A 15,688-nucleotide genomic window follows, 5' to 3' on the forward strand; every position below is an offset into this window, starting at 1 on the left:
TCAAGGACCAGTGCTGCCGAGGAGGTTTGAGAACTGCCCCTGTCCATCGGCACCATGAAGAATGCACATTTCAGGCATACGGTGTCACTGTGATTTACTTCCATGTTCACTGAACAGCTACAATAGGAAACTTTAATGTAAAGCTTTTACAGAACTGTGTCGGGAGCCCTCAGCTCCCTGGTCTGTGGTCCTGACCCAGCAGCTCCCACGTGGACGTGCTGCTCCTGTCCTGCAGAGGAAGAAGGTTCTGGCTGAGCGGACTCCCTCAGCTCATGGCGTGAGGGGGCGACGCAGGGCTCACTGCCACCCCACTGCTTCCACGGGCCTGGGCCACCTGGGCCTGCTCCTGCATCCGTCCCCAGCCGCAGCATCCCCTCCCCAGTACATATTCCCATGGATCCCTTGTGTCACTGGGGCGGGGGGAGGGGTGGTCCTCTGCTCACGAGCGCCATCAGCCCAGCGGGCTCTGGCTTGGACCACTCCGCGTCTGCGTGCCCCCGCCTGGTTTACAGAGGCCCTTGGGGTGACGGTGCCCCCGGCTGCGGTGGCTCACCTTAATGCTGATGCCGTGGGCGGTGAGGTCCTGGCGCAGAGCGTCACATGCCTCCAGCAGGGGCTGCCTGTCCAGCCGCTGCTGCCGCTGGGCCTCCCCGGTGGCCTTTCCGCTGGCCAGTGCGAACTGCCGGACCTTGAGCCGGAACCGGACCAGCTCCTCCACCACGCTGTGGAGAGTGGCCTGGCTACCGTCGCCTGGAACGAACTATACCCAGGGGAGCGGCATGGTTAGTGAGGCCGGGAAGCGGCCGTGCCTGGGGTGGGGGGCGCAGCACGTCCTCCCTGGGCTGGGCCCTTGGCCCCTCTCCACACTCCTGGCCTGCATGCCTGGGTCACCAGGCAGAGCTCCCCGTTGCCACCCACGTCCTTGGGAGGGAGGGGTCCCCGGGAGGCCAGGCGGCCGGGCCAGGAGCTGCGAGTGCATAGATGTGATTACCAAGAGTTGGAAAGTCCACACCATACTGACTAACGGAACCGAATCTATTCCCTCTAACCAGATACTCAAAACTGCATAAACCTCACACTTGGTTCGCACACTGGCCAACACTCCCCGCGCCTGGGGGAGAAATTTCAGCGGGTCGCATGCATCTGAAGCTGCCAGAAGTTGTCTTCCCCCGACACAGCTTCTTCCTTATGGGAGGGGATCCTAGCAGCTGTTCACATGTGTGAATTACACATTTCACAACTGTGGGGTCAAGCTTCTGGAACCTATACTATCCTCAGTTACTGCTTCTGCAGTAAAAGACGATTTTCCAACTACAAAAACGTGAGCCCCAAGTGGGAGCCGGTATCAGCTGCCGAGGTGGGGAAGGTGAGGGAGCACTTTCTGATGAGGGCCGGGCCGGGCAGGCTTCTTACTACTCAACAGCACAATCTGGAAAGAGAGATCCCAGCACGTGTGTGACGGTCACACCTGTCTGCAGCCCTGACCTTTCCCCTCCTTCCCTTGGTCTCGCAGTCCTGAAGCCATCAGGCAGGACAGCGTGGGGAGGGTGCCATGGAGGTGGGGCCCTGGAGGGGGTGTGTGCGGAAGGCTGCCTGAGGAGGAGGCTGGGGGGGGGGGCAGGGGAGGGGGGCAGGAGACACCAAGGGGCTCGGCCGGCAGCTTACTCTCAGAAAGCTCAGGAAAAACGTCCTCTGTGCAACTACCTGCGTTTTGAGTCTTACAAAGTCAACACCACACAGGAGCACGCGTGCAGAAGTGACAGCAGGCAGTCTGCAGCCAATGGGCTGCTGCTTCCGCGTGGGCTTCCGGCGGCTTCCGGAAGGAAGATACTAGCTCTAAGCCTCTTTTCTTTTTAAAGAATGTGTTTTAAGCACGTAAATAAATTCAGCACAATTATCCACTGAAATGAACATTTTAAAAGGGGAAAAGTCAGTGGTTCCTGCACATAGTCCTAATCCTACAAGTGAGGCCTGAAAAGAGAAAGGTGTACCTGTCTGTCCGCCAGAGAGATCCCGACAGTCTCGAAGAAGTGTTCAATGTAGGACACGATGGAGCCGAACACGGCAGGACTCCTGGGACCACTGGGCTCCTGGGGCAGATCACCCAAAAGGGGCACTTTCAAAGCACAGGAAGTGACGTGGAACAGAGACCTGGAAGGTCCCTGCCGGTCCCGGCTTCAGGTCCTCGTGCCGGGAGGACATTCTAGACTCAGTCCTAGAGCTGCCCCTCACCAGCCCACCGCACGACGGGGAAGCCACGTCACCCCTGCACCTCAGTCTACCCGTCTGTAACACAGGGATCTGGTAGGTCTGAATGCTTGTGTCCCCCAAAGTTGGATGTTGAAACCTAACCCCCGGTGTGATACTCTCAGCAGGTGGGTCCTTGAGGGGTCACTGGCTTATGGGGACAGAGCCTCACCAAGGGGATTACTGCCAAGGCCCAAAGATGGGCCGGGTGGGGTGGGCACAGTTGGGGTCCCAACACACAGCTTCCCCCAGTGTCCTAGTTCACATCCCATCAAACTCTGGTTCCCCCGAGTTCCCCTGAGCAAACGGGGGGATCAGGAGGTACTTCCTGTATCAGCAAACACGTGATGCTGCCTGTCCGTGTGTGCGACCTCCCTGCTCTGGGAGGGCGGGTCCCGGAAGTCAGGGGAGGCCTGGGGGCCGCTCCAGGAGGCGGCAGGGTGGCATCCCTGCCTTCCCGCCGAGGGAAAGCGCCACGGCCGTGTGCTGGGGCTACCTTAGTGCGTGCCTGCAGCTGTCCATTCCCGCGGTGGATGAGGTCCATGACCGCGTCCACCGCCGCAGGTGTGTCAAAGTCGTCTGCCAGCGCAGCCTTCACAGCCTCCCTGGTGTGGTGGAGCCTTGGAGAGACACGGGTGCTCCTCAGTGCCCCCGCCCTGCCCAGCACAGGGCCCTCCCCGCTGCAGATGCCCCTCCTGAGAACAGGGTAAGACTAGCCCAGAATCGTCATGTTACCCCAGAATTCAGAGGGAGAAAGCCCCTAAAACCCAGGTTTGAACACCCCTGTGCGTGTGGGCAGCTCATAAGGGTTTAAGAACGCGGTGGTAGGAAAGGCAGCGTTCCCGAGAGGCCAGGCCGCATTCGGCCCGCATTACACAGCAGTGGCCTGGGCAGTCTTGGAGGGAAGGACAGCACGAGGTCAACCCCCCTGCCCAGGAGCCTGCAGACAGGGCACCTGGTCCTACGGTGAGAGCCCAGCCTCCCTCAGAGGGAGGGCAGCCTCAGGTCCCGACGGGCCACCTCAGGGTCACGCAGTCCCAGCAGGCCACAGCAGCTTGTGCCCTGCCCCCACCCCGTGAGCCACACCTGTCTGTAGGCAGCTAGCTGGCCAGAGCGTCTGGGATCCAATGGCCCCTAGGGCCTGCCCCCATCTCCCCCAGGCTCTGAGTGCGTCCTGCTCCCCACACCTGGCTGCAGCCTCTCCACCTCCGTCCCTCTGCTGTGACACCCCTGCCAGCCAGTGCAGTCTCCGTGACAGTCCGCCTCCTCCCCGCCCCCCCAGCCATGGCAAGGACATGCAGGTGCCCCTTGGCCCTCCCCTCTCCTGCACGCCTACTGCCTCACACACTGAAGCTTTGTCTGTAAGACGGGCTCCCTGTGGTCCACCATTACTGGACATCCCCCCACTTCCTGCGAACTCCCCGATTTCCAAGCAGGTGGAGCCCCGGGACCCTTTCTGGCATCGTAAGCAGCCCTGAACTGGGGCGGCAAAGCCCCTGGACACTCGCCCCTCTGGTGGGCCTGCGGTCCTGGATGGTGGGGCAGTGGCTGCTCTCCAGCCTGGCCTGAGTGACCAGGAAGCGAGGAACAGGCCACAATCAGGGCTCTCTGTCACAAAGCAGAACCCGCCCTCCAGAGTGCCGAACGGCCTCTACCCCCTCCCTCCACCAGGCCCAGTAGTGAGGAGTGCCCAAGGCAGAGAGTGTCCACCTGTCCCTTGTACCCGCCATCTAGACGCCTGCCGAGTCTTGCTGATGGCGCCACCCCCCCCCCCCGCCCCCCGCCTGTCCCAGTGCTCCAGGCTTTGCTGCTTTTCCTCCTAACCGACAAGCACTTCCCCAGTTTCCTGGGTCTTTCCAGCTCCTTTCCATCTCTGATGTCAATCCCTGGTCTTGTGAACACATCTAACCACTTAACAAAGCAGCAGAACCAGGCAATTTCCATGTGGAGGGTCGGGGGTCCCCCCACGTCTCCTGCTTAATACTTACCTCGGCTGCCCTGTGACCACAGACACCCGCGTGCAACAGCAGGGGGCGGGGGACACGCACTCATGCAGACCCGCAGGTCGACTCCCGATCAGGTCTGAGCTCAGCCACCGAGACCACCCCCCTCCACTCGGCCTCGCACCCGCCAGCCCTACCAAACCACGGAGCGAGGCGCCTGGAACCTCTGTGCATCACTCACCAGCACACCAGTGAGCGCCCCGTCTGGGCACAGGTGTCACCCACCCCTGCACAGCCGCCCCCTGAGGGCATCCTCGTCCCTCCCCAGCAGGACCACCACTCGCCCGAGGCGCCTGCCACATCAGCCCCCAGAAGCCTCTGCCCTCTCGGCAGCCCCACATCGAGCACCCAGGACCCTGGGGCAGATGGGGGGCACCTACCTCTCCCACAGCAGGCCTTCCCCGACGGGGCCGCACACCAGCTGCCCCTTCATGTAGGCCCGGGCGTCCTCGATGAACGCGGCTGCCGCCAGGAGGAGGTGCTTGGCCTCCAGCATGGTGCCGTCACTATAGTCCACGGCTGCGGAAGGGACACGTGCGGTCACCTGGGGAGCCACTGCACTTCGCAGCCAGAAGTGAAGCAGCAGATGCGGATACCGCCGCCCCCCCTGCACCCCCTGGGACCATGAGGGTCCGCCCCATCCCGGGCCTCCCCACCTTAGAAGACACGGAGAACCACCCCCAGTACACCTGGCCGAGGGGTTCATTCCTGTGGACAGGAGATCATGGGCCCCGAACCACTGCTTGGGGGATCAGTCGGCAGTGGGGACACGGGGCTTGTATTTCAGGACAGGCCCTCAAACTCAGCGTTTTACAGTGAGAACGCACTCTCCACCTGGGAGGGGGTCACTGGGGCACCCCATCCAACCCACACAGAGCAGAGCAGGGGCTGACTGGAGAACCCACGGCCTCCAAGACACAAGCTTCTAGAATCTTCTGGCCGAGCGCTGGGCTTGCACTCAGAACCCAAACCCACAGGCACAAGGGCAGCCATACTGACAAGGCTGTGCTTCCTCCCCAGCCTGAGTGTGGGTCCTTCGAGCCACTGGGTTCGGCCCCCAGCCGCGGCCTCACCTGACCTGTAGCTGCTTCGCATGCAGAAGAGCCGGAAGACGTCGGGGGAGAACGTCTTCAGGAAGTCCTGGCAGAGAAATCAGGGAGAACCCGGAAATTATCACGTGCGCTATGACCTTGTGAGCCGACCCCACTTACCAAGATGTCGGAGTTTTTGTGGACAGCTTGGTTTTGTTTCCACCCTATTTGCATGTTCCCTACACGTTTCCCTTCAGCCTGCGTCTGCGGGGAAGGCCCCCTGCTCTGCGCTGACGCAGGGGGTCCACACCGATGTTGACCTTGGGAGCCCCTTGCCATGACACGGTCCCGAGAGGATGGGCACAGCTCCGGGCCCCATGATGGCAGGGGTCCCAAGAGCAGAAGCCGCCTGGGACATCAAAACAGGCCAGGACCAGGGTCAGACCGAGGGCAGAGACCAACTCACCCTCCCACAGGCTGTTCCCTGATGCAATGCAGCGAGGCGGGCACCCAGCTCGTGTTCTCAGAGGATACTCTGCCCCTGGTTAAACTGAGGAAAACTAACAACCTGTCATTTAAATTCTTTTTAATTTTTTCTTAATGTTCATTTACTTTTGAGAGAGCGCAGGAGCAGGGGAGGGGCAGAGAGAGAGGGAGACACAGAATCCGAAGCAGGTTCCAGGCTCCCAGCTGTCAGCACAGAACCCAACGTGAGGCTCGAACTCATGAACTGTGAGATCATGACCTGAGCCAAAGTCAGATGCTTAACCACCCAGATGACCCAAGAACCTGTTGTAGAAGTTGTTAAAACAACCCCAAACCCTGTCTGTGGTGGCCAGTGAGAGGCACTCGGCGACCTCACAGGGCAGGGATGCAAAGACAGGCCACTGGGCACCGCTTGGCCTGCCTGGGACACTCATACCCAGCCCACGGGGGCCCACACCGATGACCAGCAGTGGCCCCGAGGACAGGCCGGCTCCAACGGGACCCTCTGACAACGTGGGGTTTGGGTCAAATGTCCCTGCATCGTGGACTCTGCGTGAACAAAAGGAGACTCTCTCGGCCCTTCTCCCGCTCCACATCTAGCAGTGGCTTCCGGCCTCCCCTTGGCCATAGGGACCCGCATGTCACAGCTGGGGGAGGGACGCGGTGGCCGGGACCCTGCACGAGGACCGGTGGGCAGCTCCCTGGAGGCAGTGGCAGAGCCTGTCCCCTGGGTTAACATGACCGCTGGCCTCCTGGGGCCCGCATGGCAATAACAGGACGCCCGGGGCTGACCCAGCCTTGTGGTGGCCGGGGATGGGGGGGTGGGGGGGTGGATGTAGCCCCTTATATGCTGAGTACTTGCTACACTGCCAATGGCAGAACCTACTGGAAGGCTCCCACGACTTCGTCACAAACTGCTAAGCTGCACCGCGTCACAACAGCGTCTGCCCCACCACGGTGACAAAGACATGAGGCGCGGAGAGCTGACAAGCGGCCCACATGGCACCAGATCCCCGCTCTGCTGTGGGCTCCAAGCTGTGCCCCACTTAGGTCTTACTTCTGGGTCCCTTCCCCACTGCAGTCTGTGAGACACATGTGAACAGCTGCTAGGATCCCCTCCCATAAGGAAGAAGCTGTGTCGGGGGGAGACAACTTCTGGCAGCTTCAGATGCATGCGACCCGCTGAAATTTCTCCCCCGGGTGTGGGGAGTGTTGGCCAGTGTGCGAACCACGTGTGAGGTTTATGGTTTTGAGTATCTGGTTAGAGGGAACAGATTCGGTTCCGTTAGTCAGTATGGTGTGGACTTTCCGACTCTTGGTAATCACGTCTATGCACTCGCAGCTGAGGCACAGGCCCCTGGTGTCACAGCTCCCATGTGCGGCCCTGGTGGACCCAAGTGCCCGTCTGGATCTGCGCCTGCAGAGTGGGGGCCGGGGGGGTGGGCTTCCCGCGCAGGGTCCCCTCAGCTTGGGGCCATTTCTTGAGAATTCCTTCCCAAGAGCACAGGCTCCACGGCTCTACAGCCGGATGTGAGCTGCTTCCTTGCGAGCTGGCGTCAGGGGACCCGCGCCACCCACCCGCCCCCCCCCTTCACTTCAGTTCCTTGTTGTTGCTACTGCTGCTTGTGTTCTCCTCCCAAGATGTTGCCAGATGTTGGGTGTGTGTGGTGGGAGTCGTGGGGAGTGGTCTGCAGCAGAGCAAAGCGGTGCATCTCCTGGGTCCCGATACGGCCGCACTCAGAATGCACCTGTTCTGCACACGTCTGTGTTTTCTGTGAACTGGGTACCTTTCCTTTCCTGCTGACTTTATGCTTGTATTTGTGCATTTAGTGAAAACATTTAAAGACTCTGTGGTAATACAGCCATTTTATGTCTGATGAAGCTCTCTGACGTCTCTAAACAAAGACAGCCTCCCTTCCATTTTCGTATATTTCTGGGTAGCTATGTTCTCTATTTCACTCCAAAAAGGGTTTTAAGGTGTTAGGATGGTAGGATTTTATTTTTATTTTACTTTACTATTTATTTATATTAGAGAGAGAGAACATGAGCAGGGAAGGGAGCAGAGGAAGAGAGTCTTAAACGGGCTCCATGCTGAGCGGGGCTCAGTCCCCCAGCCCTGGGATCATGACCTGAGCCAAAATCAAGAGTCAGACACTCCACCAACTGAGCCACCCAGGTGCCCCTACGATTTTATTTTAAAGGGGTTTTCCTCCCATTCAGAATTTTTACCCCCATAGGGGGGTGGCGCCTGTAGAGTATAGTACTTTGAGTAGAAATCTGTAGTCTTTCTACAGCATTCAGTCTCTGGGGACTAATTCCTGGTATTAACAGAAAGAAAAGGCAACCGCATCCAACTACCAAGCAAGGGAAACCATCAACAAAACAGAAAGGCAGCCCACGGAATGGGAGAAAACATTTGCAAACTGTGTATCTGATAAAGAGGTGCGTATCCAAAATCTATGAAGAGCAAAAGACAACCTGATTCAAAAATGGGCAAAAGACATGAATAGACACTTCTCCAGAGAAGACATCCAGATGGCCGACACCTGAAAAGATGCTCATCACTCATCATCGGGGAAATGCAAATCAAAACCACTATGAGACACCACCTCACACCTGTCAGAGTGGCTAAAATCAACAACACAAGAAACGATAGGTGTTGGTGAGGACGTGGAGAAGAAATAGGAACCCTCGTGCACCGTTGGTGGGAACATAGACTGGTGCAGCCACTGAAGACACTGAGAACCACCAAATAATACAATTTAAAGGGTGAATCCTGGGGTGGCTCAGTCAGTTGAGTGTCTGACTCTTGGTTTCAGCTCAGGGCATGATCTCATGGTTTGTGAGTTCAAGCCCCGTGTTGCGCTCCGTGCTGACAGTGCAGAGCCTGCTTGGGATGTTCTCTCTACCTCTCTGTCCTTCTTCCCCCGTGTGTGCTCTCTTTCTCTAAAATAAATAAAATGAAAAAAAATGTGAATCCTCTGATGTGTAATTATCTCAATAAAGCTGTTCTTAAAAACAAGAATTGCAAGGAAACTTTAACTTCACTCAGTGGTTTTACCATTAATATGACTATTGGTATTAACATTTTAAATATGTCAATTTTAAGAGAAAGCATGAAGTTGATGTGCTGTTGTAAGGAAGGAAACAAGATTTTTCATAAAGAGGGAAAAGAGCTAAAACCAGAAAGTCCTATAGTATTGGACTGGATAGTTCACAATGAACTCCAGGGACCAACTACATGCACATGGGTTCATCTCCACCAGCTCTGTCCCCTGAAGAGGCCTGGAAACAATGTCACTCTTGCGGTAGACACACCGAGCATCCAGATCTTGGTTCGAGATTCCATCTTCCCGCAAAGGCAGCGAGCTCCTTGGGGGGAGTGGCAGCACTGCGGCAGGACGCAACGGGAAACGGGGCCAAAAGCCAGGATGCACGGGGCATTTCCCCCGGAAGAAGGAGCCTCCTCCCCGCCCCTCCCCCCTGCCCAGGCCAGAGCTGGAATAATTTCAGCACAAAAAGAATGAAGACTGAATTGATAATACACAGAGTGAAAATAAAAGCTTAACTCCTAGTGGTACCAAAAAAAGAACAGACAAGCCCCCGTCTCTGAAAAGGACTGCCAGCCAGGGAGTGTGACGGGGGCAACAGCACAAGATAGCGTGCTTTGCAGGACCAGGGACACACACGATGGGGTGAAGCCACCAGAGCATGAGAAAACCACAGACTGGAGGTGGTCCGGGAAGAGGACGCCCCATGCAGACCCCCTCGCCGGTTCTCCATGTTCACGAAAGACAAATACGAACCTCTCTGTCAGAGGGTCGCCTGGGGGGCTCAGTCAGTGAAGCGTCCGACTTCGGCTCAGGTCATGATCTCACAGTCTGTGAGTATGAGCCCCGTGTCAGGCTCTGTGCTGACAGCTCGGAGCCTGGAGCCTGCTTCTGATTCTGTGTCGCCCTCTCTCTCTGCCCCTCCCCTGTTCTCTTTCTCTCAAAATAAATAAACTTTAAAAAAGAAAGAAAAAAGGCACCTGGGTGGCTCAGTCAGTTAAGCGTCCAACTTCAGCTCAGGTCATGATCTCACAGTCTGTGAGTTCGAGCCTCGCATCAGGCTCTGTGCTGACAGCTCGGAGCCCAGAGCCTGCTTCGGATTCTGTGTCTCCCTCTCTCTCTGCCCCTCCCCTGCTCATGCTCTGTCTCTCTCGGTCTCAAAAATAAACAAAAACATTTTTTTAAAAATTTAAAAAATACTAAAAAAATAAAGAAAAAAGAATCTCCACTGGTGGCCGTCCCTTACCCGAGCAGTCAAGCCCAGCGTCACCAGCAGGACAGCCTGACGCTGTGGCCCCGGAGGGATGCTGCATGAAGCCCACAGCACCACGGAGGAAGTTTCCCACCAGAAAGATTGAACCTGAACCGAATCAGGCCTGAGGCCTCGCTTCCAGTTACGAGGAAAGACAGGAAACCACAGATATGCAAAGGACATATGATACAGGACACCACAGACATGCAAAACGTGGGCCATTCACCAAAACTGGCCTCATCCCTTCAAAAAGGTCAACACCACAGGGAGAGGCTGTTGTCCATCAGAAACCAAAACAACCCAGCCAACCAAACAACAGGAGGATATAATTGCATGTAAGGAGGGAGGAGCCCCGGTCACCCGCTACGGTGACGTGTGAACGTGGTGCCCAGTGAAATAGCCACAACGGGATGAACGCTGTCTGCGCTGGCGCGAGGTCCACGGAACACCCCCATCGTGGGAACAGAAAGCGGATGCGGAATGCCGGGGCCGGGCCGGGCGGGGAGATGCTCAATGGGGAGGGTGTCGGTTGCGCACGATGAAGCGGCAGAGCTGTCCAGCCCGACAGCGAGGGCAGTCAGCACGACCGCGCTGTACCCGCAGACCGGTTATGACGGGAACTCGGTGCCGTGCCTTCCCACCACAGAGCATTTCCCCTGAGAAGCCTGGAAAGACACGGCCCGCAAACGCAGCATGCGAAGGTTCACTGGGTCTTGGCTCTAAGGGACACTGGACACGTGGAAAAGTCAGAACGCAGACTGGGGAACTGGTATTGAGAAGCCACTGCTGACGTGTCACTCTTGTCCTCGGGACTGCGGGCGGGATGGGGAAGGGTCGTGATGCCTGCGGTGTTGAACGGTTCAATGACAGTGGTGATGAGACACACGTACACCATGCATACGTGCACACACGTGCACACACGCCCACCACTCCCTTAGGTGCAGGAAAAGTGATAACTCTTGAACCTGTGTGGTGAGCGTGTAAGTGTGTAACTTTTCTGCAGGAAAACGTGTTTAAGAATGAACACTTCTGCTAAAGAGGAGTCGATAAAGACGCTTTTATGAGGAGCACCCCCGCTCTGGCTTCCAGCCCACCCCGTCCACGGGGGGGTGCATTCTGAGGGCCCGTGGACGCCTGGACACGTGATAGCACTGAGCCCCGTGTTTACTGGTCCTCCCTATACAAACACACCTGTGACGTTTCCTTGTAATTGAGGCACAGAACAAGATCAACTACAGGACGGCTGTGGCAACATACTGTGATGTAAGTGCCCGTGGCCTCTGTCTCTGTCGACATACCTTCTGGTCCTGTTCTCGCCCCTCTTGTGAGAAAATAAGCGTCCCCTGGGAGGGCAGTGGCGCAGCGTGAGGCTGTCACTGCCTCTGGACACCGGTGAGTGAGACCGCAGATACGGGGCCGGCTGTGTGTAATGTAACTCTGGTGGGGACAGCTCTCCGGGCCGGGTACTCAGGGGACAAAGGTCTGGTAACTGTCCTTGTCACTTCAGTATTTGCCATTACAACCGTGTTTGGCTTCACGGCCCCAAAGACGAAGACCGAAGTGTTTGGAGCGCTCCCGTTGGCTCACTTGCTTTCCACTCATGTGGACGCCCCCTCCCGCCCCTCATCCCCACGGCGCGGTGATGCTTTTCTCAACAGGTGGCTTTCAAAGCCACAGGCAGTGAAGCCCCAAAGCCACAGGCCGGCAGGCTGGTGGTGGGACAGGAAAAGGGGTAGGTGTGACTCGGGGTTGAGTGCGGGAAGGGGCTCAGGCAAGAAGGTGTCGTGAGTCCCAGCACGCAGGAGGAGCTAGGCAGCATCCATGGGGAGGCCGCCCGGAGTGGACAGGGGGACACGGAGGGCTCCGCCCCGAGAGGGCACCGGGTGTCAGAGTAGGGCTGCCTCCACCCCCAGACCGCACGTTAAGCTGGGAGGTAGGAGAAGCCTGTCGGGGCCACGGGACAAGGGCCTGGAGCACGGGGGTCAGAGACCTGGGGTCGCCCTTCCAGACAGGCCAGCGGTGCAGGGTTACCTTAACAGTGATGTAGTTTTTCAGCGATTTGGACATTTTTTCTTCTTTGCCTTTCACGTGCAAATGCCCTGAAACAAAAAACGGTGATTTGTGCCGAATCCGGTGGGAGGAGGAAGAGGAGAGGGCTGGTTCTGTCGGAGCGCCAGGCACCACTTCCCGCAACGCTGTGCTGCATCCCCAGCAGGCACACGCCCGCATCTGTGTGGATAGTGTGCCCCCCAGACCCTTGCCCGTGCCCCACCCCCCTCCCCAGACCCTCGCCCACGCTCGGCCCCCCAGGAAAAGGGAACCCACAGCCACGCCTGCTCGAGGTCGTCAGGTCTGCCCCGCCCTGTCCCGCAGATTCCTCACCCCAGGAAAGGACAGAGCCCGGGGCTCTGCAGACCCCGCGCCTGGCAATACGTGCCAGTTTTCGGAGGTTCCAAAGCGTGGGTCTCTGCGAATGATCCGATTGTGTACTGCGGTCTGCTGGCACGGGCCTCTCAAGGGCCTGGGAGAGTGTGTGAGTGAGTGTGAGTGTGTGAGCATGTGTGTGTGTGAGTGTGTGTGATGGGAGACAAGAGCCCACGTCAGGAGCTTCTCAGTCCCTGCTTTCACACGGTTTCCTTCCGGGGCGGGGGGGAGTGGGGCGTGGGGGGTGGGGGGCCTCACCTCTCCCACAGAAGATGCTTCTGCCTTCTCTGACAGGAGCTCGAGCACAAGGGAGCCCCAAGGCCAGTTTTTCTGAGAGCTGGTTAAAAAGTGTAGCTTCCAAACAACTATGACCTCAAACACATAATGTCATAGAACACATATATACCAAACACAATTAAAACTCTCTTCGGGGCACCTGGCTGACTCAGCTGGAAGGGCATGTGACTTGCTCTCAGAGTGGCAAATTCGGGCCCCTTGTCAGATGTAGAGATTATAACTAAACTTACACGCTTTTTTATTAGTTTTTCTAAATTTTTTTTTCTTTTCAAGTTTACTTATTTTGAGAGAGAGGGAGCATGCGTGGCGGGGGAGGGGGGCAGAGAAGGAGAGAATCCCAAACAGGATCCGCACTCAGTGCAGAGCCCGACTCGGGGCTCGATCCCATGAACCATGGGATCACGAGCTGAGCCAAAATCAAGAGTCGGGGCTTTCAGCCGACGGGGCCACCCAGGCCCCCCCCCCCATTTTTTTTTAATTGACAATATTTAGAAAATGAAATACATCCGACTACTCATCTTCCGTTCACTTACTTCAGAAGAGGGGTGTTAACCCTCCTGTGCATCAGGAGACACCAGTGTCTCTCCAGGACGGGGTGACGGCGGAGTGGCGGAGAGCCCGCTGTCTTAATAGTTTGTCACAGTCGTCACAACGCAGCAACGAAAACCCTTTTCTGTTCCCAAACCGGGGGTGAACAGGACCTGCTTCTCTGTGGCCCCCAAACACCTCATTAGTGACTCCTGGAGGGAAGCAGGAGGGGCGCTGGCCCGCCGTCCCCTCTGGTCCCCGGGCCCACATTCGCTGATGGGCACAGGAGAAAACTAAGTGACCAGGAGAACGACCGTGACGTGTGAACGGGGTGTCAGGCCCCCAGACAGCTGACCCGGGGCGGGACACGGCCCTTCGGTCCGCGGAGGCTCCCTGCCCGACAGGCTCTGCACACATTTACTCGACGTGGGCCTTCCTCTCCAGTCCCCAGGCCAAAGGGAGGCTCTATTTCCCGAGGTTCCTGAAGCCAAGGGTGGGCCCCTGACTGTGGGCTATGCTGGGCTCCGGGGGTCACTTCTGAGGCACCCACCGGGCCGGCCCTGCAGCATCACGGGGCTCCCGTCCCCTCCAGGGAGTCGCCAGCGTGCACACCGCCGGCAGAAATGCAGTTTGGCCCCTGCCGGGTTCTGTCCCGGAGCGGGTACCAGACAGCTCACCGGCCCCACTTCTGCATTTCCTCTGCACACTCCTCCAAGGAGGTGCAGAAATGGGCTTGGGGTCGCAGAGACCCACGACGGCTGTTCCAGGGCACAGCGGCAGACATGGCGGCAACTGTGGGGGCAGTCGTTGTCCACCGGAAAACGTGGCAGTGGACACGCTTTGGGCCAAGCAGCCTCTGGGCTTACAGTCACGGACGCCAGCGTGAGTGAGGCCTGGCCTCGCGCGCCAGCCAGCAGAGTGCCTCTGCCAGGGCTGCCCCGGCGATGGAGAACATTCTGCACGCACTAGTCAGCCCTCCCGCCCTCGTAACTCCAGTCCCATCTAAGGAAGTTCACATCCGGCGGACTTAAACTCCAACACCTCGACAGAGGACGGGTTCTTCCCCTGCGAACCGAGCCATGTCTTTCCAATTGTGACAGAAGCGGCAGCACCGAAATAGAGCACAGTCAACCTGAAGTCACGACTTACCAGAATGCAGAAAATAATTTCCCCACTGCCTGCACTGATGGAAGGCCTCGCACTGGGCGATTTCGTTCTCGTGATGCGGGAAAGCTAAGTCCATCCCGCCCGAGTGGATGTCCAGCCGGCTTCCAAACACCAAGCTGCAGGACAGCACAGAGCGGGGGGTCATTCAAACAGCACGCGTCTCCAGACCCCGTCTGGTGGCCAGCCCTCCTGGCCTTTGTGCAAGGATCAAATGGATCTCAATTTAAAATGAGTATGTGTGATCATTTAGCTGATCCAAAAGGGAGAAACTGAAATTCTGTTTTTACTTCATAAATCCCTGATTCATAGTTTTACATCCTAGTAAAGAGGCTTAATTCTCCTTGTTCTGGATACAATATACTGTTTTTGTTATTTTTTTTAACGTTTATTTATTTATGAGACAGAGAGAGACACAGAGCACGAGCAGGGGAGGGGCAGAGAGAGAGGGAGACACAGAATCCGAACAGGCTCCAGGCTCCAAGCTGTCAGCACAGCGCCCGACGTGGGGCTCGAACCCACTAACTGTGAGATGACCTGAGCCGAAGTTGGATGGTCAACCGACTGAGTCACCCAGATGCCCCAAAGAAGAATGTCTTTCAAATGGAAAATACCTACAATATTCACCTATAACATACAGTTTTTAAAAACAACAAAATTATGTTTTCTTCTTCAACAGGTAGAGTTGAGTGGTTTTCCAACTTTAACAAAAGAGAACTATAAAATCAAGAGAATTCTTGTCATGGCTTTTGAAAATGTACCTCTTTAGTGATCACTTATAAATAACAACAAGGTAACTAAATTCAAAGCAATGCATTTCAGCTGCCGGCACGTCTGCTTCGTCTGATTCTGTGGCGTTCCCGGAAAACCTCACATCCCACAAAACTGCACCCTAAAACCTACAGGGCTGCTGGGGGCCACAGAGCTGGCTCTGTCCCCAGAGCACCTGCGAAGCAACAGGCACCAGCACCTACAGGCCAGGCTGAGCAGGACGCTTCAGACGACACGGAGACGCGCGGTCAGCATGGGGGGAACGCGGGCCTGTGGGCAGATGCAGCCACCTGTCCCCTCCCCGTCCCAGAGCTCAGAGGGGCTGCGGGTGCAGACACTGTGGTTAAAAAAGACATTTCCAAAGAGGCCATAGCCTCCTGAGCTCCCTCTGCTGAAAGCTGACTCTTCTCCCACCAGGCCGGCTCTGGAAAGACC

General features: G+C 57.2%; 1 protein-coding gene across 2 annotated transcripts in view; it reads right to left on the reverse strand.

Annotated features, from left to right (window-relative positions):
- Nucleotides 1-77: 77 nt before the first annotated feature.
- Nucleotides 78-15,688, reverse strand: part of CARS2 (cysteinyl-tRNA synthetase 2, mitochondrial) — a 45,425-nt gene continuing 29,814 nt past the window's right edge. For both annotated transcript variants that reach the window (XM_047081761.1, XM_047081764.1), the window contains 8 exons: nucleotides 14,468-14,601; nucleotides 12,101-12,168; nucleotides 5,324-5,390; nucleotides 4,631-4,769; nucleotides 2,744-2,867; nucleotides 1,992-2,090; nucleotides 554-760; nucleotides 78-229 (listed from right to left, as the gene is read on the reverse strand). In XM_047081761.1, the coding sequence (XP_046937717.1) occupies nucleotides 170-229; nucleotides 554-760; nucleotides 1,992-2,090; nucleotides 2,744-2,867; nucleotides 4,631-4,769; nucleotides 5,324-5,390; nucleotides 12,101-12,168; nucleotides 14,468-14,601 (898 nt within the window). In that variant the 3' untranslated portion in view covers nucleotides 78-169. The remainder of the gene's footprint in view (nucleotides 230-553; nucleotides 761-1,991; nucleotides 2,091-2,743; nucleotides 2,868-4,630; nucleotides 4,770-5,323; nucleotides 5,391-12,100; nucleotides 12,169-14,467; nucleotides 14,602-15,688) is intronic.

The sequence above is a fragment of the Lynx rufus genome, unplaced genomic scaffold (assembly GCF_022079265.1).
Source record: "Lynx rufus isolate CCGP_SWC_20201006 ecotype Redwood Valley unplaced genomic scaffold, mLynRuf1.p SCAF_1, whole genome shotgun sequence".
Lineage (NCBI taxonomy): Eukaryota > Metazoa > Chordata > Mammalia > Carnivora > Felidae > Lynx > Lynx rufus.